General features: G+C 39.0%; 2 protein-coding genes across 24 annotated transcripts in view; both read right to left on the reverse strand.

The window, feature by feature from the left end:
* Nucleotides 1-2,957, reverse strand: part of SYNJ1 (synaptojanin 1) — a 71,835-nt gene extending 68,878 nt beyond the window's left edge. For 16 of the 23 annotated variants that reach the window (XM_068912350.1, XM_068912459.1, XM_068912425.1 and 13 more), the window contains exons 1-2: nucleotides 2,504-2,621; nucleotides 1,133-1,361 (exon numbers count right to left, since the gene is read on the reverse strand). In XM_068912350.1, the coding sequence (XP_068768451.1) occupies nucleotides 1,133-1,289 (157 nt within the window). In that variant the 5' untranslated portion in view covers nucleotides 1,290-1,361; nucleotides 2,504-2,621. Of the gene's footprint in view, nucleotides 1-1,132; nucleotides 1,362-2,503; nucleotides 2,626-2,858 lie in introns of those variants that run through there. The other 7 variants (XM_068912468.1, XM_068912452.1, XM_068912444.1 and 4 more) reach the window with 3 other exon arrangements.
* A 6,937-nt stretch (nucleotides 2,958-9,894) lies between these two features.
* The window catches only part of PAXBP1 (PAX3 and PAX7 binding protein 1), a 28,479-nt gene continuing 13,164 nt past the window's right edge, over nucleotides 9,895-25,209 (reverse strand). Inside the window, exons 8-18 of the mRNA XM_068912533.1 lie at nucleotides 24,888-25,011; nucleotides 22,444-22,543; nucleotides 21,877-21,992; nucleotides 19,208-19,407; nucleotides 17,057-17,201; nucleotides 16,790-16,911; nucleotides 15,926-16,002; nucleotides 15,591-15,657; nucleotides 13,849-13,995; nucleotides 13,301-13,455; nucleotides 9,895-11,407 (exon numbers count right to left, since the gene is read on the reverse strand). Of these exons, the coding sequence (XP_068768634.1) occupies nucleotides 11,290-11,407; nucleotides 13,301-13,455; nucleotides 13,849-13,995; nucleotides 15,591-15,657; nucleotides 15,926-16,002; nucleotides 16,790-16,911; nucleotides 17,057-17,201; nucleotides 19,208-19,407; nucleotides 21,877-21,992; nucleotides 22,444-22,543; nucleotides 24,888-25,011 (1,371 nt within the window). The 3' untranslated portion in view covers nucleotides 9,895-11,289. The remainder of the gene's footprint in view (nucleotides 11,408-13,300; nucleotides 13,456-13,848; nucleotides 13,996-15,590; nucleotides 15,658-15,925; nucleotides 16,003-16,789; nucleotides 16,912-17,056; nucleotides 17,202-19,207; nucleotides 19,408-21,876; nucleotides 21,993-22,443; nucleotides 22,544-24,887; nucleotides 25,012-25,209) is intronic.

Here is a 25,209-nt window from a genome sequence, read left to right on the forward strand (position 1 = left end):
TATCCAGTCATTGGGTGGGAATTAAACCCTGAGATTTACCTTTCTCAGGCATATACTTAACCATGGGACTTTTCTACCTTCAGCCTAATGAACCCTAGTTTTTTTTTGTTTTTTTTTTTTTTTTGCAGCATAGCGCTAGACCTTGTTAAGATTGCATTCCCCATTCGGCCCACTCCATAGTCTCAAGGCCAGAGCACCTTCCTGAGAGGTGTGTCTTTGAGCTCCTCAGATTTCAGGCAGTGAATCAAGCCTCTCATTTTCTGAGCATGCTAGGCTAGAAAATCATGAACAGGCATCACAATTGATTTTCATCAAAAAAGTTATTGATTCCAAAAAAAAAAAAAAACCCATCCACGGTACCTCAGCCTTCTATAAAAGGCAAATGCAAGCCTGGAAACCCCTTTGCAATCAAGTTTTTCCTTACTGAAAAATATAAACCAAACTACATTGTAAGACCTTAACTATTTGACAGTTCTCTTCCGCACTTCTCATTTTAGTGTCCTCCTACAAATCTGATTTAAAAAAAATTTTAAAGCCAAAGAATTTATTAGAAATATTTAAAGCAGTTATCACTGAAAACACGTAAAAATGACTTGGCAATGCAGAACACCTTGCTCCAAATATATACTCATTTCATTACAGGATGAACTAATATACAACAAGTCTGATGATGGGAAAAAATACTGGGCAAAATAAAGCTAAAAATCAAAAAGCCATCAAAATGTCATCACATAAAATGAGATAAAAATTATGATGATATACCATTTAAGAACATAGAACTTTTTATTATGAGGTACAACATATAGAATTCACTTTTCACCGAGCTATCACGTATTCAGATAAAGTTGTTCTGAACCAAAGGCACAAACAGATGTTGTTGTAACTTATTACAAGAAAATTTAGCATACATGAAAAAAATGTTCATGTTGAAATCTAATTTAAAGTGCAAAATTCTCTCTCAACAGATGAGAAGAAATTGTCATTTCATTTAAAGCAGAAGCCTCACCATTAGCAAGTAAGAAAACAGAATAGCTGTTCCTTGTTTATAATCCATACATAAAAAACACATAGCTTACAAAATATCAAGTCAGCCAACTTTTTACATTGTAGCTATCAAAACATATCAACTTACAGAGTACAGCCACCGCTCCAGATTCAAACATGAGACATTCTTCTCTGTTTCTGGTTTCCACTATCACACTGAATGGAGGTGGATCCAGCTTGTGATAGACACGGTATCCTTTACTGAAAGCCATTTTGCCTTTATCAGAGGCAGTCCTGTCCAACATAAGATGATGTTAGTGAAAGCTTCTTGTGCTTCCGGATACCTTCTGCAAAGCAGGTCTGACTTCCATCCTTTCCTAAGAAATGTATGGGTTTAACATAAAAAAGGTGTCACGCTCATTCTTTTTACCTCATGAGGCTTTTTTTTTTTAATCTCATATTCCAAGGGTATATAAGGAATAATTAAAGACAACATAACCATGTTTCAAGAACGTGATTATCGACATATAAATAAACTCCAGAAGGTTTATTTAAAAGCTTCTCTGAGACAACTTGAATTTCTTTCATGATATTTAACAAACATGATTTATTAGAAGAACAGAAAACACGATTCTCCTCTAGTCTCCACAAACACAGAACAACTGTCTTACTCATATGCTAAATGTTGAACGAAGGGGACCAGAAGCCTGGGCAGGCTTCAAATTTTGCAACAACTTTACTGATGCTGACCTTGTACAAAAGGACAGCGAAGTTTAATTGGGAAAGCTGTTAAGAGGTTTTAAAAGATCAAACAGAAACGTTAGCCTGCTGGTGTTGTTTTAATGAAAGCAGGGTTTTGTTTGGCTTGAAACCCTCCCCTGCAGCGGCCAATGAATGAGACATTGCAGTATTGTACTAGTGAAACTGCCTAAAAGCCATAAAGGTAAGAGCTTCCTCTAAAATAAAAAGGGAAAAAGAAGAAACCATAAAGAACAGAGGGACGGGGCAGATTTTTAAGGGCTTAGGCTACTAAGGAAACACACAAGGAGCCAAATTTTAAGGGCTTAAGCTGAGCAAAGAGATGACGAAGGGAGGCTTCTGCTGGAAGCCGGGAGCGCGTTTCCTGCCCTGTTCCTTCCCTTGAGCTCAGCGCCGGTAACCTCTGCGCCGGACGGCCACACGGACTTTGCGCCTCCAACACGGAACAAGCTGCTGACCCCTCTCCATCCTCCCCCGCCCCGGGGCCCCGCCGCCCTTCCCTTGGCGGGCAGCAGGGACGAGGACACCAGCCGCCGCCGCCCCCCCCCATCGTCCCAGCGGAGCCGGGCACCGTGCGCGCAGCCCCTCCCCGGCCCCCGCGGCGCTGACAGAGCCGCCTCCATCTTGTCTGCCGCCGCCGGCGCCCCGGCGGCCCCAGCTCCGCAGCGGCGGCAGCCGGGCCGGCTCCGCGGTTGGCTCACGGGCGCGGCCCCCTCCCCCGCCACCCCCGTCCCGGCGCTGCCGTCCGCGCCCCCCTCACCGGCCGCGCCACCTGCTGCTGCTGCCGCCGCCGCTGTGGCCGCCCGCTCCGCTCCGCGCCGGGGGAGCCGGCGGCACCTCACTTCCGCTCCGGCCCCGCCGCGTCCCTTCCGCACTGCGCCTCCCGCGGCCGGAAGGCGGCAGAGGGCGTGGAGAGGGGCGGGGCCGGGGGGGCGCGAGCCTCGCGGGCGGCCGTTGCAGCGCCGCCGCGGCGGCCGTTGCGGCAGCCGTCGGGGCAGGCAGGCAGGCAGGTGTGGGGAAGAAAGGTTTGCTGAGGCGCCCGGGCTGGCCGGTGAGGGAGCCGCCGCCGGCGGGCTGCAGGTTAGGGTGAGGGGTGCTGGCTGCTCGGTCCTTACCTCGTTGCCTAGCGGGTCCGGGCGCGGCCGTTGTCACTGCGGTGTTTTCCTGTGTCACCTCGCACCCCCCAGCCTCGGGCCTGCCAGCACGGGGAGCTGCTGCTTGAGGCGCCACGGTGGGAGCAGCGGTATGGAGCTGGAGGGAGCCTGTGTCAGACCTGCGTCCTTGTGAGTGACATCCGTTGCGAAGGCCCTGTGCCCTCTAAAGCAGGGGCGGGCTAAACCTGTGCAGAGCATTACCAAGCACAGCGCCAGCCGGGCAAGCCCTGCCTAGTGTGGTGGTTCAGCCTGAAGAAACCTAGTTCCTTAGGAAAAAGGAACTAGAGAGCCCTCCGGAGAAATTCTTCTTTTGCATGGTCATAAGCCAATGCTGGATTGCCAACATGAAAGTTGAAAACGGAGCATGCAGTGGGGTCATAGTGAGGCTGCTTTGAAACACGATCAGTCCCCAGACTCTGTTGTGTGTTTATTAGAGATGCAGCAGAGAGAAAAATGTTTCAGATAGGCTCATGAGTAGTGACACAAACAGAAAAACCTCCCTGCACAAAATGTGCCATGGGCACAGAAGTGTCAGTGCCAGTGCTCTCCGAGCACTGTTGGTAGGGTAGGAACACTGAACCATGGCTAAAGCCTGCATTTTTCTGACAAGCTTCAAAAGTTTTAGGTACAGACGTTAAACATCTCTTTGGAAATTTCCATCCAGCCGCTGCAGCCTTTTAGTGGAGGAGTACTGCTTCACTATATTGTGTTGATACGTTACAAGCTGCTGAGCAGATGACAGCAGGCTTGAGAGCTATGCTAAAATCAAGAGAAGTGGGGATACTCTGTGCTTGAGACAAAGCTGAGGCCAGGATAAGTTTGAATGGAGAGCTGAGGTAGAAAAAAATCAGTAAAACTGTGTAGAAACTCCCTTCACTGAGACTATTATTTGGAGATTGAAGAATATGCATAAATGGAAGTGAGTGAAATACTGTAACTGTCTACCCTAGAAGGACTTAGTGACCAAAGCTGGGCCACCTTTCATTTCGGATTGTAGCATTTCTGCACTACCTTCTTGTCCAAGATCAATTCCCTTAACAAAGTTTAGACTCTTAAAACTAAAAGACCTTTTTTTCTTACAAATTTTATGTTAAAACTCTGAAAATAGGTTTGAAATCTGCATCCAAAATAGCTCTAGTCTATTCTAAAGAGGCAGTAGATTGTATGCATGGCCTTTTTATATTTAAATATGACATATCCCATATATTTGTTATGGGATAAGTTCCAGTTGAGTGGAATATACTATCTAGTGGCTCAGAACACAAAGCAGAGAAAATATTTGTGATGTTAGATATAGTGTAAGTACTGTTTGTGTATTTTTAGTTGACTACCTTCCTATGCACATTATGACAACCCCCGTATAAATGTTCTATAGATGATCAAAATACTGTATTTTAAAAATATTTTAAAATGAGTTTCATGATTTCTGAAATTAGTGCATAATTGCTAATAACTTATTACAGCTTGTGCAGAAGACATCTCTCAGTTGCTCGTGGTAGACATTAAAACTATCTCTAGCATAGCATGAATAAACATAAACTCATGAAACTTTTACTAACGAGAATGTAAAAATAAAAGAGAACAACAAAGTGGCTGCTGTGGAAGCAAAGAAAGTTTATCCTCATTTTATCCATTCATAAAGATCATTAACCATGACAGTAAATTAAGTGTTGTTTTACAACATACACTGATGGCTAAATTGATATCTATTGATAGGCTAAAACAATTCATGCATTAGATATATTTACTTCTTTTTCTGCAGATAAAAGAAATGCAGATGGGCTGTTTTTTTTGCATATGGCCAGAGATATTTTGCTACATGGTAATATAAAATATTTTCTGATTAGGATTTAGGATTATGTACAAAAACATCAGCTAAAAGCTGTGAAAAAAATTATAGTAATTTAAAGCGGATTGCAGATGAGTGTTTTCTTTGGGTGCTTTTTTATTTGGGTACTTTGTTGCAAATTCTACATTCTTTAAGCATGATTAAGATGGGAGCGCGGCATGACATTTTCAATGAACTTCTTCATTTCTAAGCCTTGCCTCAGTCATCTGTTAGGGTTGCTAATACTGTGCAAAGCTGGACACTAAAGCAGGATGAAAGCTTGGCTTTCGCCATCCGTTACGTTTCGTCAAAATGATATGACGCCCTCACCTCCAGAATGGCCCTTAAAGGACAAAGTCATATCCACTTTGATTCCAATGGAAACTTCTTGGTTGACTTCAATGGGCTTCACAGTACAGCCTATTTAAAACTTCCTTGGTGTCTGAAAGTGGAATTGGCTCAAGGCTTCTCAGCAACATAGGCAAGATTTACCTATGGTGTCCAGAAAGATGAGGAAGCCCAGGGCCGTACTGCTTTTGTCACAAGGAAGACATATGTAAAGGCAGAACGAGGATACTTAAAAGGGTGGAGAAAAGGGAAGAGGAAGATTTCTAGGAAGCCAGGCTTGCAGCTCCTCCTGCAAAATGTGGAGTAGGGCATAGCCACTGCAACACATGGGGAGAGACAGCCTCAGCCCCAGCAATAGCTGCCATTTCACATACCCCACCTTTCCCCTTGGCAGCAGCAGCAGCCCAGCACTCCAGTGCCTTGGCAAACACACAGCTGGCAGCGACACCATTGGCTATTTTTGCCATGCCACACAGTGTTCAAAACACCTTTTTCCTCAAGGTCATCTGTGGTGCTGTACATAATTAAATTGGCACTTCAACAACAAATACATTAAAGCTTCCAAATTACATTTAATTTGCATCTCCTTCCTAACACGTATCACAGGCCTCATTCCTGCAAACTCCTCCTGCTCATTAAATCTTTAAAGCTGAGTATGCTATATCCCTCATGTGTTCATGGATGCAGGTTCTCTGAACTGTTAGCCTGTTACTTGAGAAAGTAACCACGTGTGTATATGATAGTTTCAGCATCTTCACTTCAATGAATGCCATATCCTGATTGGAGCTTTTGGGTAAAATGGTAATAAGTAAGTTAAGTGTGATTTTAAGCTACGTGTCCCCAGAATGCCTGAGCCCTGTAGTCAAACAACCTACGCTCCACTTAAGAGTTTTGCGCCTAATGTTTTCTGTTAGCTAGGTATCACAAAAGGCTGAAGACAGCAAACAGAAAACTCTCAAGAATGTGTGTGAGATTTAGGCGGTGAAAATTTGGGCCTAAGTATGTATGGAAAATACCACATGAGATCTTGGGAGATATATCTCTGCTTTACTTCTGGGCTCTGATCTATAAAAACATTTAGACACGCACATTGTGCACAAAAGTAATGCAAGTGGAGTGAATAGGACCATTCACGTATTGAACAAAAACATATGTTTAAGTGATTGTTGGGAGCAGAGACTTAAATTGTAGGCCTTTGTATTCAGTGTGTCTCTATGCAGTTATCTTGCACCCATTCACTTTTTTTTTTGGATATTTAGGGCAAGAGTTATAGTTACATACAGAAATTAAGAACTCTTGTACAAAAAACAAACAACAACAAAAACCCCACTATGTTATTTCAGACAAATTCAACTAACAATTCTACAGCTATCAAAACATTTTTACTTGGAGTACCAAATCCAGGGCAGAAGTGCTCAACTCTTAGCAAAGTGCTCCATTCACTTTGTTTCATTTATCTGAGTTTCTCAGAAAACAGAACCATTCCACGTCATGCAACAAAGATTTTTTGAAGCCTCCTCAGAGTTCTCTTTTCTCTACATTCCACTTAATGGTGGCTCTCACAGGAATGTCTTGCTTGTGACTATACATGTAAAGGCCAATGGTCAGATCAACTGTATTGTTCATTTCACACCCTTTTACAACACTGATTCTAGGATATTTTATTTTCATAGGGGCAACTAATAAACTTAGGATGACAGGGATACTACTTTTAAGCATCATCATTCATAAGGACATAGAGTTCAGCATATTGCAACAAACCTCACAAAGTCATTATACCAAAGCCATACATCACATCAAAGCTGCAGGTACAAATCTCTCCTCCCCTCGGTGTATATATTCAGGATTCTTTCAAAAAAGTTTTTGTAGAATAACTTAGAGAGAACTGAAAGCAGAACTGGAGATGAGCAAACTTGTGCAGAAAGAGATGCATCTCAAGAGAGGAGAAAGAGGAATCACACACATCCACTTATCTGCACATTTTTTCTACAAACTTCTCCATTTCAAATTTCAGCTTTCATTTTGTTTTCCTTTATAGGAAAGGACAAGATTTTTTCCTTTGCTACTGATAACCTTTAGGGCACACCACAGGAATTCCAAATACCTGTAAGCATTCTGTAATATATTGTCCTGTTCATCAAAATTTCAGAATGATTGAATGTTTTACCTGCTGTATTTTCTTACACATTGAACATATTTCCTGTTCTAGACAACGGTGGTCACTACTAAAGGGAGTACTGGACTTTCTCAAGAGTCCCTATGGAGTTTTGAGTGGAAATAAGATTGTCATGTCCCTTAGTATGTTAGTAGTTCTCACAAGCTCTCATCATCTAGTACATCCATGTATAACATGTTGTAATTATTTGTCAATTCTGATATTGAACAGTAAGATATACATGGTCAACTGTGGGAGAAGTAATTTTAAAGCAGTTGTCCTTGGATTATACCTCAATCCAGAAACAATTGTGTAACATTACTTAAAGATCATTACATAAAGTATGACTGCTTTGCTCCTAAGATTTGGGTCAATAAATAAGATACAGGTAAGAAGCAGTAGGAGAAGTAAAAGTGGAATTTGTAAATATAATTTGATAACATTATTTACATAAAGTCTAAGTACCTATACAACTGTAACCATTTATACAGAGAAAAGGTGCCACATTGCCCAAAATGGGAAGTCAGATTATTTATCAACCATAAGTATACTTTGGAAGTTTTTGCATGTTGTTCTCCAAATACAATATACTACTCTAATGGGGGAGGAAGGAGAGACTTCCTAAGCATGCAGGGGCAAAGACACCATAGTCACATAGTCCATCCTTCCTCTACTGCAATGATGCCAAGGGTAAGAGAAATAGCTGCTGTTCCACAACACAATTATGAAAATGACTACAACCTACTTAGGGAAAAAAATGTTCTGCAGCTGTAATTTATAACTGAGTTAGAAGGAAGATTCTCTTCATCCCTCCCTTACTATTCTAGCCCTAATCCAAATTGGAGCAAAATGCCCATATTTTTAACAGCAGCAGTTAACAAAGCTGTCTTTCCAAGACTGAGCTCCTTTAGTAGTGCATACCTAGTAATATTAAAGTCACAAACCTGCGTTTTAAGTTCTGAATGGCATATTTATGCTATTAGAAGAAAAGGAAAGTTTGAAATGACGATCATTGGCTTGAACCTACAGCTTTTCTCCTGCTTGAGTTATGGCTAGAAGGCGAATGTGAGGGAATGATTCATTACCAAGTATTCTTCTGAGACAGGCAGTAAAGAGCACGAATAAACTCGATTTGCAAAACAAGTCTAGTTACCCAGCACACCACAGGGGGATGTGGGTGGACAGCAGAGCAAGGCCAAAGAGTGCTTGCAGAGCAGATGGATTATTGTTAGGCTGCAGCAACCAGCCACCTGTTTCTACAGATGCACCTGGCACTAAAAGGGCATAGTAGACTCCAGCCCTCTTCCAGTGTTTTCTATCTGCCTGTCAACCAACATAGCTTTATTCCCTGCACATTTTTTACAATTCTGTGACTGAAAACCCAAAATCTGACTTCTCCAGGTCAAATACTTTCCTTACTCTCCAATGTGGAAATTGTGGATCTGCCAACTTGCCATTTCAGTATTAAATGAGAGTCATCATTCCAGATGTTAAAAAAAAAAAACAAAAAAACAAAAAACACCACCCAACCACAGTGAAAAGCTTTGGCATTTAAGAATTACTCAGTTGTTTTGACAGAGTTCAGCAGTACCTAGTGGAGTCAAAAATGCACATTTATGTTGATACATCACAAGAGAAGACAGGCTGTTTGATTTTTGAAACTGTTTCCATAGTTTTAGTTGAAAGCATTCTGTTGTATAAAATACCCAAACAGAAATAAAGTATACTTTCACAGCTGCAGTAATGTTAACTTTTACATTCATTTCCAAACTGTAATACTAAGTGTCCAGTTGGATAATCAACCTCATGTTAGTAGCACAGATCTTACAACTGCTTAACTGCGTTTTATTCTGTCCACAGAGGCAGGAATACATATATAGTTACAGAGGTAAGGATAACAGCTATTTTGAATTCTGGCAGTAGTTTTGTTATGAAGACCTGCATTAAAGAATTTATCCTAAAGAGAACAAGTTAACCTTCACTGAGCTTCATACTGTACTGGCTAGACTACAAAAAGCAGCCAAACTAGACTGTCCAAAAGACAGCTCAATTATGTATCCTCCCCACTTGCAGATCCTGTGACTAGAATGCAGGCATGCCTTAAGATGCAGGAAAGTCTCTGCACAGTATGGATTTGATTCTCCTGATAGGCAAAATGATGCACAAAGGATTTTGTTATTTTTGTTGATTGAAAGAAGAAAACAACACCCTCACACACAAACTCTTCTCCCTCCCCCAAGCAAACAAATCTAAGAGTTTGAATCTCTCTGATCATTAAATCACCCTAGTTAAATATTCTTTTAAAAAGCTGGTAGCATGGACTCTTTGTGTCCTTTTCAGCCTAACAAAATACTGAAATAAAGACTTTAAGCACAAAAAAGGTCAAATCAGTCAATAATGACAATAACAACAAAAAAACATAGTTACCAGCACAAGCTCTTAAAAACACCTTAACTACTCTTTCAAGTAGCTATACGAGAATTCCAGAGTCTAATCTCCCCCCCCCCCCCCAAAGTAAAGACATTACTTTTGTTCACTCCAAAAATCTCCTGCCCAAGGACTACTTTTTCTTCCAAATCTATAAAATAGAGTCAGCCAGCAAGTATATCTTTTGCCTTTACCATCTTCCTAGAGGAATAAAGCTTACCAGGTCATACTTCAACAGCTCCTTGACAGACAAGTTTATTGAAACAATTTTTAAAAGCAGATATTCTGAATATTCCATCAATCCCAACAGATCAGAAAAACAATTGTTCAGTGTCCAAATGAAGCGCACATGTTACAAATTGTACATTTTTCATATTTATACCACATGACATGAGCATAAAATACAATGATTCTTATGTTATTCAGTATGCCAATTTATTGCTACAGTTCCCAAAAAGTAGGGCACACCTGGAAATAGATCTTAATCCAAGGCAATTACAGCTGTTACTATTCCTTGGACCCCAAGATCAAGTCACTAGTGTTCCGATGTAAATCAGCATATATTTAAAGGGTTTTAATTTACAGCTAAATCAAACATTTTGTTTTGCAAGACTCTATTCTTAGATGTACTTAGCAGGAAGTGTAACATCTGAAGTATTTACTACAATATAAATACTTCAAATCATAGGAGATAAAATTTTCTTCACCTTCATTTGGCTTGACATCTTTAGCCATACCAGTAAGAACAGGTTCCATGTATGAAGCTATTTAAAAAAAAAAAAGGGGGGGGGGGAGGGGGGGAGAGACACAAACAGGGAATTTAACCAACTTGTGCAAGGAATGAAGGTCCAGAGTCCATAGGTGAAGTATTACTCCTCCAAAATGAAAGATAATTTGGGATTAGTAAGTGCTATCATGAACTTGTGATTATGGCACAAGTATACTTATTGTTGGTCTGTATTAAAGAATCATTAAGTACTGATTCAGGTTCTCTTTTCTGTTTTGTTCCTAAGAACAGTCTTAAAAACTCCACATTCTGAATGCAAATCAAAGTTTAGCTATTCCAATTTGAGTCTAGCACAGATGCTTTTTAAAGGTCAGGTTCCATTTGGAAGTCTACTATTTTGGCCAAATGATTTTCCACATATTTGCATGTTTTGCCAGCCCTTTTGACCAATAATATGATCAATTTATTGTCAAAACGAGGAATTTTTAGCAAATGAAAAGCTTATTTCAACAGTAAAAGAGCTCTATATCCAGTGTGAAAGTAACACGGTGGTATAAATATATGCATACGTTGTATTACACATAGTATATTTTACACATTCCAGTTAACCATGGAACAATTAGCAGAGTGGATGACTACTAGTCATGGGTACAAAGTGGTTTTGTAAACAAGATTCTGAGAAACTTTGATGAAAGTCTGATTTTTGGGAAAGATGATAATCTTGGTTTCCATTTTTATTTTCAAAGAAATCTTTTTTTTTTTTTTTTTTTTTAAGGATGCTGTATATAAGAATGCACTTTGTATTAAAACAAGGATCAATACTTTACAGTTTAAGAAACTTTACATATGTACATAAATTACATATCAGGAATGGTCTCAAAGCTCAAAATGAGTTGTCAGAAAAGTTCTATTTCCCTTCTATTAAAATCTTTAACTCTTTTACGTTGTGATCATTCGCAACTGTCACAGCGTGATCCAGTGCTCGGATACTTGCTAGAAGCTTTATTATCTGCTTTATGTTCTCCCTAAATAAGAGGAAAGGGAAAAGTCAATACAGAAACTAAACAATACTGTACACATATTAGTTTTTAACAATCTCATCTCCTTTGTTCCCCAAATCATGAGTATGAATCTGTATGGCAAATAGGTTTCAGATAATTTCATATCACATTCCACCCTGCTTGCTTAGTTAGATAAAGTAAGTTGTTTATCAGCTTTAAGTACTGAAATTGAAAATTTTGTTTTGGGGTGGCAACCCTGGAGAGAAAGAGGGAGTAGGAATTAAATCATATATTTGGTTTATACTAATAGCAGTACAGTCTAAAGAAAGTCTTGGATTATTTAAGGTGCTATAAAATAAGTCACAGCTCTTAAAATTTAATTTTTGAGCCTAAATAAATAAATAGATAATAGTCAAGCACACAAGTGTTTTCATGCATGCCTTAAAAAGGTAAGAAGCTTGCCACACACAAACTGCATTTCAGTTCAAGTCAATCCAGGTAGCTTAGAGCGAACAAAGTGCTGGGCCAAGGGAGGAGTGTGGTGGTGGCGGTGGTGTCTGTACTTCCTAGTTTGTCAAGAACATTTTTAGTATCTTGGAGGGATGGCAGATACGAAATTTAAGTCCTAGAAAATACTAGAGGTCCAAAATTCATCTTAAAAATGAAACTAGCTGATTTGTAAAAAAGCACCCAAAGTTTGGGAAACTAACATCAGTCCTCTCATCAGAAATTAATACATTTGTTAGAACAGGATTGTACTCTTTTTTACATGAATAGACAAGATGCTTTTCAGTTATACAATGTTCTATTTCAGCTGCAGACTTACTTCATCAGCTTAATGGGGGCAAAGAGAAAAGACTTAAAAATGCAGGGAAATAGCAGGAGGTCAGAACATAGGAATTAAATTAAAACTCACCATGGGGGGGGGAAAAAAATTAACTGGCTATTAAATCTTCCAATACAAAGTTTAGCCAAGTTTTGGGAGACAAGTTCAGCTGGTAAAGAAAGAATTTAGAAACTTGCTATCAAAAGAGAAAGTTTAAACTCTACTGGATTCTCTCTCAAGACCTTCAGTTCAATTCCAACACCATGCTAGACTAGGCATTTTGGTTTCAGAAAGGAAGGAAGGAGTAAAGGTTCTGTTTTGGGTTTGGCTCATATGGGGAAATTTACATTGGTAAGTGACATTAAACTGGTATGTGACATTACTGTTATACTTCAGACACATACTTCTGAGCCATAAGACTTAGGAGTGGATAAGAAGTAGTTTTAGCATGAGCTAGTGTGGCACAAAGCTCAGCTTCTCTGAAAATTGGGTGATTCATATGCCAAACCAAAAAGTGACTCTAAAAACAGATAAATGTGCAACAACCAACACAGTAACTGCAAAAAAAAAAAAAAAAAAGGGGGGGGGGATTTTTGAGGTTCTAACCTAAGAAATTTACGCACTACACCAGAAGAAAATCCTTGACCAAGATTTCTGTCCACTACGTTTCAAGAGAAATTCTTGTCTCTACATTTCAGAAGTAAATAGACTCTTAGATCATAGGGAAAAAAAAAAAAAAAAGGTTGTGTAAGTAAATCCAGGACTTTCATACAGTATTTTTTCAAAAGCATAATTTGTAAGTCAGAAGCCATTATGCAGGAATCAAGAACAGGCTCACAGAGTGAAGCAATCTAAAAACAGTAACTGCAAAATTTTCCAAAATCAAGGACAAAGTAGTGCAGAACGTATTGTGAATATCTGAATACTCTAGCAGCTGCTGTTCTCTACCACCTTAAAAAGCCCCATCTATAAGTTTGAATTCAAAGAAAATTTAGGAAGATTTGCAGCAGTATTGAGTTTTTTATTGATGTTTGTATGTATCAGCAAAATAACCTAAAGCACAAGAAACACACTGTGTTAATATAAATTACCTTGCATTCCTTTTCTCTACATCAGAGCAACCAATGCTGTTTCTATAAATTGTGTCAGCCAGATGAACAAGGTATCTGCAGAAGTTTTCCAACTGAGAAATAGTCTTGTCTCCTTTTAGATTAGCGAACCACTGTTTAGGAAAGCAAGCAATCACCTAGACATAACAGAAGAAAGTTAAAAAACAAAGTTAACCAACATTTTAAAAAACTATCCAACATGATTTAGAAAATCTGCCAGGTAAGTCTGCAATGACAAGGCTCAAGGAAGTGAAACTGCAAGAAATCTACAACAAAAAACAATCCAAAATTCAAGCCCTAAAACACACGCTACACCTACGTTATCTACAGGTAGCAACCAGGAAAGGTTCATTCTGTAGCTGGTGTCTTAAAAAAACAAATTACCTGTTTTTCCACTGACATTACAATATCAAAGCCAGGACTAACTGAGTTTCAAAAGTATTCTCAAGTTTTAACCACGCTTCCCCATCAACTGGAATTTTGGAATTAAAAAAATATTATTTTAAAATATTTTGTTCATTTTTACTTACACTTTGAGCTTTCTTAATGCTGTCATCTCCATACTCTGAATTTTGAAAAGCCATAAGGATGTATCTATTTAGCAGACCATCTATTGACAGTTCCTGGAGAGTTTTGTTTGAAAGGATTCCACACCACTGGAGAAAGTTTCCCAGTAACTGAAAACACAATACAGAGAAAACAAGTATTTAAAATGTACTGACAAACAACACTCTAGAGCCTCTCCAAACGCATCAGAATGGCCAAGGTCAGCAAGGGAAACATGCCTTTTGATAGCTTTGAAACTATTCAGAACCTGAAAATTACCAGTATACAGTGTTACAAGTTCTCATACAACAAGAAAAAAAGCTCATGTTTTACAAAAGGAGTCAATGAAAAAATTAAGTTTTAAGCCAGCTTGTTCACAAAACTTAGGAGTCGATATCAAGTGAAGCAGGGCCTAGCATTTGCTATTGGGGGCAAATAACCCCTCATCAATCAAATCCCCAGCTATACTTACGTAAATAAATCCCTATACCCTTACCTCCAAAAGCCACTGACACAAAAGACACACTAGCTGTCAGCGAGGGGAGTGCTGGCTGAGCAAGCCGCCTGGTTCTTATCCCCCACTGGCACATGGCCTGTAGAGAACTGCTGCCAGCCTTGTATAAAAAAGGAGAGCTGCCAGCAGTTTACTGTTAAGGCAGATCATTAAGAAACAATAAGGGAGTGCTTCCCTCCCAGCTTCTATTTCTGCTCTTCTGTGATGCTATAGGTGACTCGCTAGCACTAGAGAGCTGAACGTTCATGCTTCCCTAAAATAAAACAGGAATAACAGCATGCCTAGTTCTGAACTGCCCAGGCTCTAATAGATAGGGCTGGAAGCAGGCAATTTCACTCTTAAAGGAAACACAAGCTGTGTAGAAGTAATCCATTTGTCTTAAAATCAGCATATTAATAAGTGAGCTTTGTGTACTTTTTACCTCAAGAAAAAGTTCATTTTTACCTCCAAGTGAAGAAAATTCAGTGCCAAATACTTTAAGAAAATAAAGTGATTGCAAGCCCATTTAGAATAGTCTCTCACTTCTGTAATCTTATATAGAAAATTCCAGAGAGAGTTCTGTTTGCAGGATCATGGAGGTCAGCAGCACAATCCACACTGGTCTCATATACTCACTTTTGTAACCTTTTATTTGAAATAAAGTACCAGAGCCACAGCTTCTTGCACTCCTTTGAAAACTCCATAGTACATATTCCACATACACAGGCTTTTTCTTTCACACCCTTTCTTGTTTCAAAGAAACTAAAATTACAACTGCTATCACACATTACAAAGAGCAACTACCTTTACAAAAGGGGACATAAAACTGTCTTTTTTATCCAAGTTATTCTCATGAAGTTTCTCACACTATTAACAAAACACACAAACCAAGCTCTCTTATTCCCACCACAAGTGAAATAAAAGCCCCATGTATTTTATTCTGACATGCACAATGACATACTTAAAAACACACACAAAAAAAACCCCCAACAACCTGGGTTGCCGAGTATGCTGAGTAAAGCCACAATGCACAATTTAAAAGGATGTGCTTTCATCTGGCAACCTTTTAAAGAGGGCACAGTTCATGATCAAAGGTTAAGAATCCTGCATACTCACAGTTCTTTCAACTGAAGTTAAAACAAAACTTCATCTACCATTCTCCAAAAATATGAATGATATTTTGTTGTTACACTGTCTAGACCAGAAACGTATCAGATGTATATACTGACTTACCTTAACAGAAGACCAAAACTGACGTTGGAAAAACAAATAGGGACCAGAGTTCTTGTTTTCCAAGATGCTGGAAAGTAAGAGATTTCTTTAATAAGCAACCAAGACCACCTCTGTCTGAAGTTTGCTGACTTCCTCCTTCCCACAGACCCAGTGCATTTCTATAAATATTCCCTTCTTCTGCCCAGCCTGTCTTTGCTTAATCCTCACAGCATGGTAGCTCCTCTATCCAGGCAGAAGACCATACAGAGGTACGAGGAAAAACAACCTATCACCTAGGGAAAAAAGGCACCAACTTGCTAATAACAGTCTAACATCATATTTAAAAGCAAACTTACTTTTTTGGATATAAGGGCATGAATACATCGTCATCAAGTGTTCTCCTCATTCTTAGCAACAACGCCTTTAGAAGCATCTGAAACAAATGATTTTTTTTTAAAAATGCGTCCAAAGCACTGCTTAGTAGGTGACCACCGAAAATTTGATTTTTAAAAGCAACAAAGTACATTTGTGACAGTAAAAGGCATATATACTTAAGCACATATATAAATGAAGTATTACAGAAGTCTGTAATAATTACAGACTTCTGTAATAATTAGAGCTGAAATTTCACACTTTTAATAGAAATTGAAGGCAATGTAACTACTTAATTGTGTAGTAAAGCTTAACCATAAACTACTGTGAAATCCAGGCTTATGTCATTTTAATCTTCAGCTAACTTCCCCCTCACACACAGGCACTTTGGCCTATCTCCTATTTTTCTAAAGGTAACACATTTCTACACATGGCATTAGGCATGGCACTTGAATCAATGGCATAAGTTGTGTTCATAAAAGAAAAGGAAGCAAATTATGATGCAATAGATTTGGAAAGGCTACAAAGATCCAAAAAATAAAATTCTAACTATTTTAGCCGACTTTTAAAGTAAATCACAGGCTATACCTTAGTACTGTTTGTATCTCTCTTCGTCTCTACCATAAATTTTGGTCAGTGAAGCCTGCCCAAGTTTCTCTTCCTAATTTACTGCCATTACCTGACTCTCCACAACTAGCCAGCAGAACATCAAACAATTGCAAAATTATTGTTCTTTTTGTTCCTCGATAAACTTGCTAAGTTTTCCAATGTAGTAGTGTCTTACACAATATATTCAAATTCCTTAACTTATCCAAGATACTAAAAAACAAACAAAATCACACACTTACTTGTGTATTTTTGTTCTCTGCATTCACTACTGAAGGGTATCCATCTACTAGTTTCTGTACAATTGCTACCATCCTAGATGTCTGAGTTGTAGAAAAAGGATCCCATATATTTTCAGAAATCACTGTAAGAGAAAAAAGGATTACTCAACTTTGCAAGTACTCAAAAACAGGTAATAAGGCAGTCAGACACATATAACAATCGAGAATTTACAAACCAGTAAAATCTGAAAGCATAAACAAGTACTTAAGGAAAAAAAAAAACGATACCTGTCAATTTAGGGAGAACAACTCTCTCCACAATGGTAGGTAATAGTGAAATATCAGCATCATCTTTTTCTTGCTCCTGTTCTTCACAGCCATAAAACAGCAGTGATTCAAACCACAACATCGTCTCAAAATCTCGACATTTCCCCTAATAAAATGAATTAAGAGGTCAGATTCCAAAACAGAGATTTGGAGTCAACAAGTTTAGTTTAGAAAAAAAAAAAAACCCAAAACCCACCACACCCACCCTCAAGCCTGCTAGAACTCCAAAAGCAACAGCACGAGATACTTGCTAACCAGGACAGAATTGCTTTAAAGTTGTCTATGAAGTGTTCTAGGTAAGTAAGGTAAACAGTATTTGAGCACAATAACAATTTGAAAATCCAGTGCTTTTTCCTGTAGGTGTCAGGCATTCACCGACACCTAGACCAAAGGAATCTGGTATAAGGAGGAGCAAGTTACTTCACCTCCTGCCTTGGCTACCCCACTTCTGAAGCAGTGGTATTTCCTTCAGAAACAGAGGCAAGCCTGATTCCTGAGAAGTGAATGGAGAAACATTTTTTCCCAACCGAAATCTGGGAGAAGATGGGACACAGGGTCAATTTTCCCCCAGATCAGCCAAATAACCCAATTCGTTCTGCAACCACACAACCACTAGATCTAACGCAAGGGAAATGGCAGGCAGAAGTAGGACTGCCTTTTTTGGACAATTGTTGCCCTGCAGATTTTAACTTCTAATTATACTTGAGCCAATTAAGAGCCCACAGATTAGGGGAAAAGCAAGAACTATAGTCTATTTGCACACATTATAAAATTACGCTTTCTGGATTAAAAAGTCTTTTTATCAACACCTCGTAACTTTTTAACCTAACAAGATGCTTAATAGGGACAATAACACATAATGGAGAAACAACAGTGAAAACTATTAAATTTAAGAATTCTATACCTTGTCTCCTTCTACTTTAAGCTTGTTTTGCCAGCCTGGAAACCTCACATAGAAGTAAAACAGGGAAAAGGGAATATTCACAAAAGCAAGTTTAAGTTTAATGAGGCCACCTTTCATGGATTGCCCCTCATTTAGTCAGAGCAAATACCCTGAATGCCTTCCAAAGACTTACTTCCCCTTCCTCTACAGTCAGAGCAGAGGAGGTAGAAGATGACCTAAAAATATTCTCCTAGGGGTTAAGAAAACACACCTCTGAAGAAAGGAGAGAATCAGTCATTTGTGAGACAGACAGAGATATATGCAGAAGTTGCTGTAGAAAAGCTAAGCTTTGAAGGGGGGGGGGGCGTAGGGTGGAAACAATCTGCCTTATTAGTCTAGTTGCTTAACAAAACAGAGCGTACGCAATTGCACTCACTCTGTTCCTTGACCTGCCTTCTCCCGTTCCCCAATAAAAATCAACAAGGCAGAAAAAAAGTAAATTCCTACAAGTACTGTGAAAATAAGCTTCTGACCACAGCAAAAATCCTTGTGAGGGCTTTCACTGCTAGGAAGAACAAAGTGGGAGTCAAGTTACCTGAACCATTTGTCCTGCGGCTGCTCACATCAGCGCACGCATACAGGCTGGACAAGAACATGTGCCAGGCATACCAGGTTGCAGCAGCGCTGTGCTGCTTCTCCCATGCTCCCTTATCTAGTAACTGGGCAACAAGTACTACAGGGAGGACGTAAAAACTGCCAGGCAATGTTCTACAGAGTACAAATGGGTAGCTGAGAGAAGGAAGGGCGTATAACATAGAACATAGGTTGTAAGTCAACAAAAGAACCAGCTTCTTAGTTCCGCTTCATCTGAAAAAAAACCATCTCTGGAATCACCGTTTTCACTTAAGCATTTTTAAACCTAAATGTATTATTGAGGAAGCTGCTTGGCTTTTTTGGTCTACAATACTCCCTGAGAAGGAACGCTCATGTGCTGAATTTAACTCTGGTCTGCTGGGAATCAGGAAGGGGAAGGAAAAAAAAAGAAAAAGAAAAAAAAAGAAAAGTCACAGGGAACATTACCCTAAGACAGGTGCCTGTTTCAAACCCCATGCCTAGAATACGCATTTAGGAGAAGTACACATCAAAGGTGCAATTCACTTTGTTCTGTAGAAGCGTGAAAGAACCACTACGCAAAAGCTTATGTGAAAGTTGCTTGCACAGAACCTTACCTCCAAAGGAGTCCAGATAAGCAGCTGAAGTCTGATTAAAGGGTTAAACAGCTTTGGTAAACAGAGGCCAATATAAGCATCCTTATAAGAAGCAAAGTACTTTGAACGCCAAGCTTCAAACTGTGACTTAATACAATCAATTGAGTAAAAGCTTTCCAAAACATCTTCAAAAACTTTGCTGGATTCTTTCAATATACGATCTGGTGGGGAAAAGAAAGTCACCGTTAACAAGTTAATCACCTGTTCCCTCTAATACCTCTTTCAAGATAGACTTTGAAGCTGAACAGCATAAACTTAACTGCTGCCAACATAACCAAAAAACATCAGGTTCTGTTCTAAAGATTTTATTATTTCTGCCTCAAATATACAAGATAATAAAAACGTGAGCACATAGGTACTACCTAGTATACTGTTTTATCACAGGTCTTACTTTAAACATCTCATACAATGATTTCCAGCCTACCAGCTACTGGACTGGTGATGAATTGGGTTGTATTCATATAGGCAGGAGAACAATGTGGATCTAACTTCAAAGCTGGCCTTGTGCTTTGGGGAGGGGTAGTCTGGAATAGGCGACCTCCAGGTTCCTTCTCACCCAAATTATTCTACAGCTTTGTTCATCCAAGTGCAGCAGGGCATCTCTGAGACAAGCGGACTGAATCAGCACTCCAGACAGAGTGGTCCTGGCAGACACTACACTAAGCTGCTAAATACACGACACGCCCGTTAGCACTGAGCAACCATTACAATCCCTTAAGCACATTCCTTATCTTTTATCATACTGGCACTACCAGTTTTCTACATATTCCATTTCCCCCCCCCCCCCCATGTATTACATTTCCTCATTTCTTTATGTATTGTTTTCCTTTTGCCTTTTCTACTCCCCAGGGTTACTTTTATTTTTACCAGTCATTTTTGCTACAGCCGCAGAGTTGTAAACGTTAAGTTACAGCAGTTACCTGCACACAACTAACGTGACTAGTATATGCAACTAGTACACACAACAGTCATAGAGAGGGTAGAGGGAACATTACATTATGTCATACAAATACACTTTTCACACTGGGACCTAGAAAAGATGCCCAGTCTACAAAAAAATTAGCAAGCCCAGGGTGCATCCTTCCGTCCCATATAGCTAACTGCTGATTATGGACTAATGTAAGAGCTATGAACGATAAATAAAAGCTTTAGAAACACAATGCTTATTCGAAAACTGACAAAACTCTTACAAACAGCTTTCATATACATACAAGTGCTGAGTTACAAAAAGCAATTCAGCCACATGGAATTTTTAATCTATATCATTTAACTTAGTGAAGTTAATTATAGTACTAACAACTCTGAACAGATGCTTTACTTATCAAAAGAGCTCTCTGCTTGCATCCACAAGTTTGGTGGATCAACCAACTAAAGGTATGCAGAACATTTGCCCTTTTGAAGGGTCCAACTGCTTGAGAATTCTTCTAATTGCTTCTTTTAATCTGTTCATACTCTGGGTCTCCACAATCACCTACAGCACCAAGTTCAGCATTTTTATGCGTCTCTGAAGAGTGACTTGTTTACTTTAAACGTATCCCATCACTTCATTTCATTTCCCTTAAGCTCTCACACTGTAAAGTAAAAAAAGGTGTTCTCAGATTTCCAAATTTTTTTTTTTATTCTAGTAACTTAAATCCCCATTTACCTTCTGCCATCCATTTCCTAGTTGAAGAGTCCAGAACTGTTTCATCTCTCCTCATACACATACAAACTAGACTATATATGTGGTTCTCACTGCTCTCCTTCTCTGCGTTTCTTCTAATCTGATTACATTCTCTTTAATCAGAGATGATAATAATTGCACTCAGGTTCAAGATGAGAAGGTAACAGAATTACCACAGTGATGTTCTACTTTGTTCACTACTGCTTTCACAGTGACCTCTAGTATTCTGTTTGCCTTTTACCTGCCACTGTTCCATCAAATTATCTGCACTTCACCAAAATCTCAAGATTCTTGCAATTCCCCTAATGTTCAAGAGGCATTAGCTTAACTTACAATCCCTTTTATTGCATAATTACAGTAAGGGTTACCCTGAGCAAACTAGTCATAAAACTGCAGATGAATTTAAAACCTGTCAGCACTATGAGAACTATCTGCAATGTTTTATAGTCAACATTGCTCTTTAGCTTCTGTAAAGCTTGCCAGGCTGTAACAAAAAAAATTCTATAAAAGTTTTGTCATTCCATTTCTAGACACTTATGCAAAACTCCAGAACATATTTCCACACAAGCAACAAGTGCCAAAGGCCTTCAAAATTCTACATGTAAAACAAAATCATGTGTCAACATATAACCAATTCTCAGCAGATTTTTGGAGAACGATAAATCACCTTCCAACTGGACAGAAGACTTTTAGCATCAACTGAAGATGCGAAAGCTTACTGCTTGCCAACAAAGGAATGTCTGAATGAAACAGAAAGCATCTCACTACAGATGGGATATTTAGTTAGCTGCAAACTATACAATAGGCTGGCATAAAGAAATGTGTTGGTCACGCTGACGATCCTGCAAGTAACAGTTCCTAAACTTTCACCCAAATATGGGAAAATATATACACAGGGCTGCTTCTGAGCTGATTTTTAGCTGAATTTTCTGTCTTCTATTACATAAACCTCAGTAGTTTTTCTAACCTCGCTCCATATTGAAGTTTGTAATATCTGTTGAAGTTTCCTCATCATCGCTGGAAAGGCCTTCAAGGTGATCAGCCATCTTCCCAGTTTGCTCTCTTGCTTGTCTACGACGGGCTCTGTAAAGGAGCAGCAGCATGAAACAGCTATTATGTTTTTTCCTGTGCAATAAACAGACCTGCCTAAGCTTGTCTTAACTTCTAACGTAAGGAGTGAAAACAACTGCTGTCTCAGACAGGGAAAGGACAAGAAAGCAGCAGAGATCATGTAGATACTGAATGGGTTTATCAAGTTCTCTTACAGTGATTTTAAACCAGCATTATTTAAAACGGCCACTTGTTTCATACACTTATATGCTAAGTGGGGTTATTTAGGGATACCCCTGCCCAGCATTTCAGCTGAAGTATTTTCTTCCTTCCCTATTGTTTCCATCTAGTCTGTAAGCTCTCCAGGAAAGAGGCAGATCTTGCTCTCTGCGTCAGTGTGTCACACAGGACTCCTGTATCACTGATAATTGTATTCTGCAAGCTGGCAAACAGTCCTGATGGACAAGAAACCTCAGCACTCTACCTTCTAGCCTCTCTTTCCGCAGTCCGCCGCTTCACTTGTTCTTGATAGAGCACTCTGTCTCGACCAAAAGAATCAAGATTTGGTGCCATCAATGCCTTATCTGTAAAATTATATTGACGAAAATTAAAACGCTTATCTACAATTATATAATGTGTTGTAGGCAGTTTCACAAGAGCCCTTTACCTACTCAAAGCTAAGTGTAATTTAAGTAGAAACTCGAAGTTTTCAAAAAGATGCACCTAGAAGTCTGAATTCACGAGTCTAGAGATTAAAAGAGGAAGTAATGGAGTTTGGGAAAATCTCCACTTAAAGTCAAATAGAAAACTACTTTCACCATACTTCTCTCTTGTCCCTCTCACAACAGTGCTCAACTATATAAAGTCAACATTTTAAATAGAAACTGCCTGAACTGAATGGTCAAAAAACAAAACAAAACAAAAAAAACAACCAACCAAAAACCCCCACTAAAAAAGCTGCTTACATGAATGTGTTCAGGACATACATCTTTTGAAAATAAAGTGAACAAAAACGAAGGCAGAGAATAGTGACCAGAGCTAAAACATACAGTAATTCAGAGTTCTATTCATACGGTCTCTCTCCCTGAAATAAAGTTTGTATTCTTTAGATCACCCAAAATTTCAAATGCATCAAAATCTACTAGAAAACAAACGTTCTCGCCATCCCTTTTTAACCAGCAATTCAGTAATACACCATTCTGATTACAGAAAACAATACAGCTAATCAGTGAAGCTGATGAGCAACCAGAAGGCAAGCCCAAGAAAGTTTCCAGTTCATCCTTTTTAGGCAAATTCTTAAAAGTGGAATGAGTATTAGCCAGCATTCAAGTTTACCCATTAAAATATAAACGTTGAAATTTAAACAAAAGTCTACCCAAATTACAGGAGTAGATTTACATGTTCTAACTAAATTGATTTACAAATCCATCATTAAAAATATTAATGATGATTTGTGTCAGTACTATAATTCTATAAAAGAAATACTAAGAAGTTTAACAGATGGATGAAGCCATCATTTGTCCAACTTTTCAAAAACGTTATTCAAAGCTGAACTGCATGTCCTTACAAGGAAGTAAAACAAACGTTGGCAGACAAATTTACATCCACTTCTAGCCCTTTAGTAATGTTCTGACATATTATATGAAAAGCAGATTGCCTATGGCTGCAAGAAACATCAAATCCAGACTGGCATCTATTCCTAGTTTCTGTGATAATTAAAGGATACAACTGAACTATTTCAAGAGCAAGTCCATTCTTCTGACTCCCAGCTATCCAAATAAGACCCCCCCCCCCTTTAAAACTCAACCTCGACAATGACAATTATTCCTATCCCACAATCACATCCCAGTCCAACATAATCCATTTAAGCTTCTTCTAAGAAACTGCTTACAATACACTAGGCTTCTAGTCCTCACAACAGCATTTTCATGGTAAAACTGCAAGGGCTACATGTGATGCCTGGGGCTCCAAATGAAGTCCTAAAAGGAGTATTTATGCTGACCATCCTTGTAAAGGCTCAGCTCTGAGGCCCTAAGGCTTTAATACAAGCTCAGTAAACTATTTCTAATGGTATTTGCAAAACTTTGTCTCTGCACACGTCGTGACAGGTTAGGAGATAGCTTTTACTATTGGATTTCAGGCCAGCAATAGCACAGAAAGAAATCCATTCTTAAAAACAGGAGGCTCTCCAAAACTGACTAGTATTAATGTGACATTTTATCCATCATCTGATGCTGAATAAAACCTTCTCAAAGGCACGTATGTTTTCATCCAAGTTACTATTTACATTTTGGTAGAATTTTACATCCTGAAGAGTGATCACCGCAACAAAATTCCTCACCAAGAATCCTCCATCCCCACACTCACAATAAGAGGGTGCTTTAACTGGCTCATTTTAAGATTTATTTCACACATAGGATCACTTTCCATTAGTCTGATTTTTAACAATGGTAACAGTCTCTTCCAGATCCTTAACTGTAATAGCTAGATGTCTGAAACGAAATACTTAATGCTGCCTACAGAATAACTTTCTAGCACAGCTCTTCACAGCTTTGGATACAATTAGCTGTAGATGTTACAGGAAATTTACAAATTCAACTAGATCAAAACAAAGCTCCTGACATAAGCAGAAAATTTGAAGTCACATGCTGCTACTACTTCCACCACCACCACTCACACATTTTGAGTGCTAGGAAAGAGAAAATATAGTTAAGATTGACAGAACGGAGAGATGAAGTCAGAGTTAGAGCGGCTTTGAGTTTAAAATAAAACAGATTAGAGAACTTTTAATCTAAACTTGCTTTTACCCATCTCAAGAGCAAGGACAAGCCTTAAGAGAGCCATACTTTAACATTTACATTTAAATTAAGCCATACTAAGTAAACAAGGTTGTTTAATGAATAATAAAAACCTTCAAGATGGACTGACTTGAATGGCTTGAAAACTCCGAAGATTCATCTTTAATATCATCTTGTCGTCTTTGGACAAGGCGGGAAGCTCGCTGTTTGTACAGCTGGTGCATTGCGGATTCAAGTTCGTTAATCAGAGGCACCTGTAAAAATACAACACACTACGTAATATCGAATTCTTCAGCTGCTTAGTTTTCTGGGGTGCCATACTATTCCGAAGCATAACGCTGTCACTGTGCTTCTAGCAGCACAAACTGTTCTTACTCATTTGTATCATTTGGACCAGTAAATGTTTCAACTTGAAGAAAAAGCATGCATTTAACAACGTTGATAGCTTTCAA

The sequence above is a fragment of the Struthio camelus genome, chromosome 1 (genome assembly GCF_040807025.1).
Source record: "Struthio camelus isolate bStrCam1 chromosome 1, bStrCam1.hap1, whole genome shotgun sequence".
Lineage (NCBI taxonomy): Eukaryota > Metazoa > Chordata > Aves > Struthioniformes > Struthionidae > Struthio > Struthio camelus.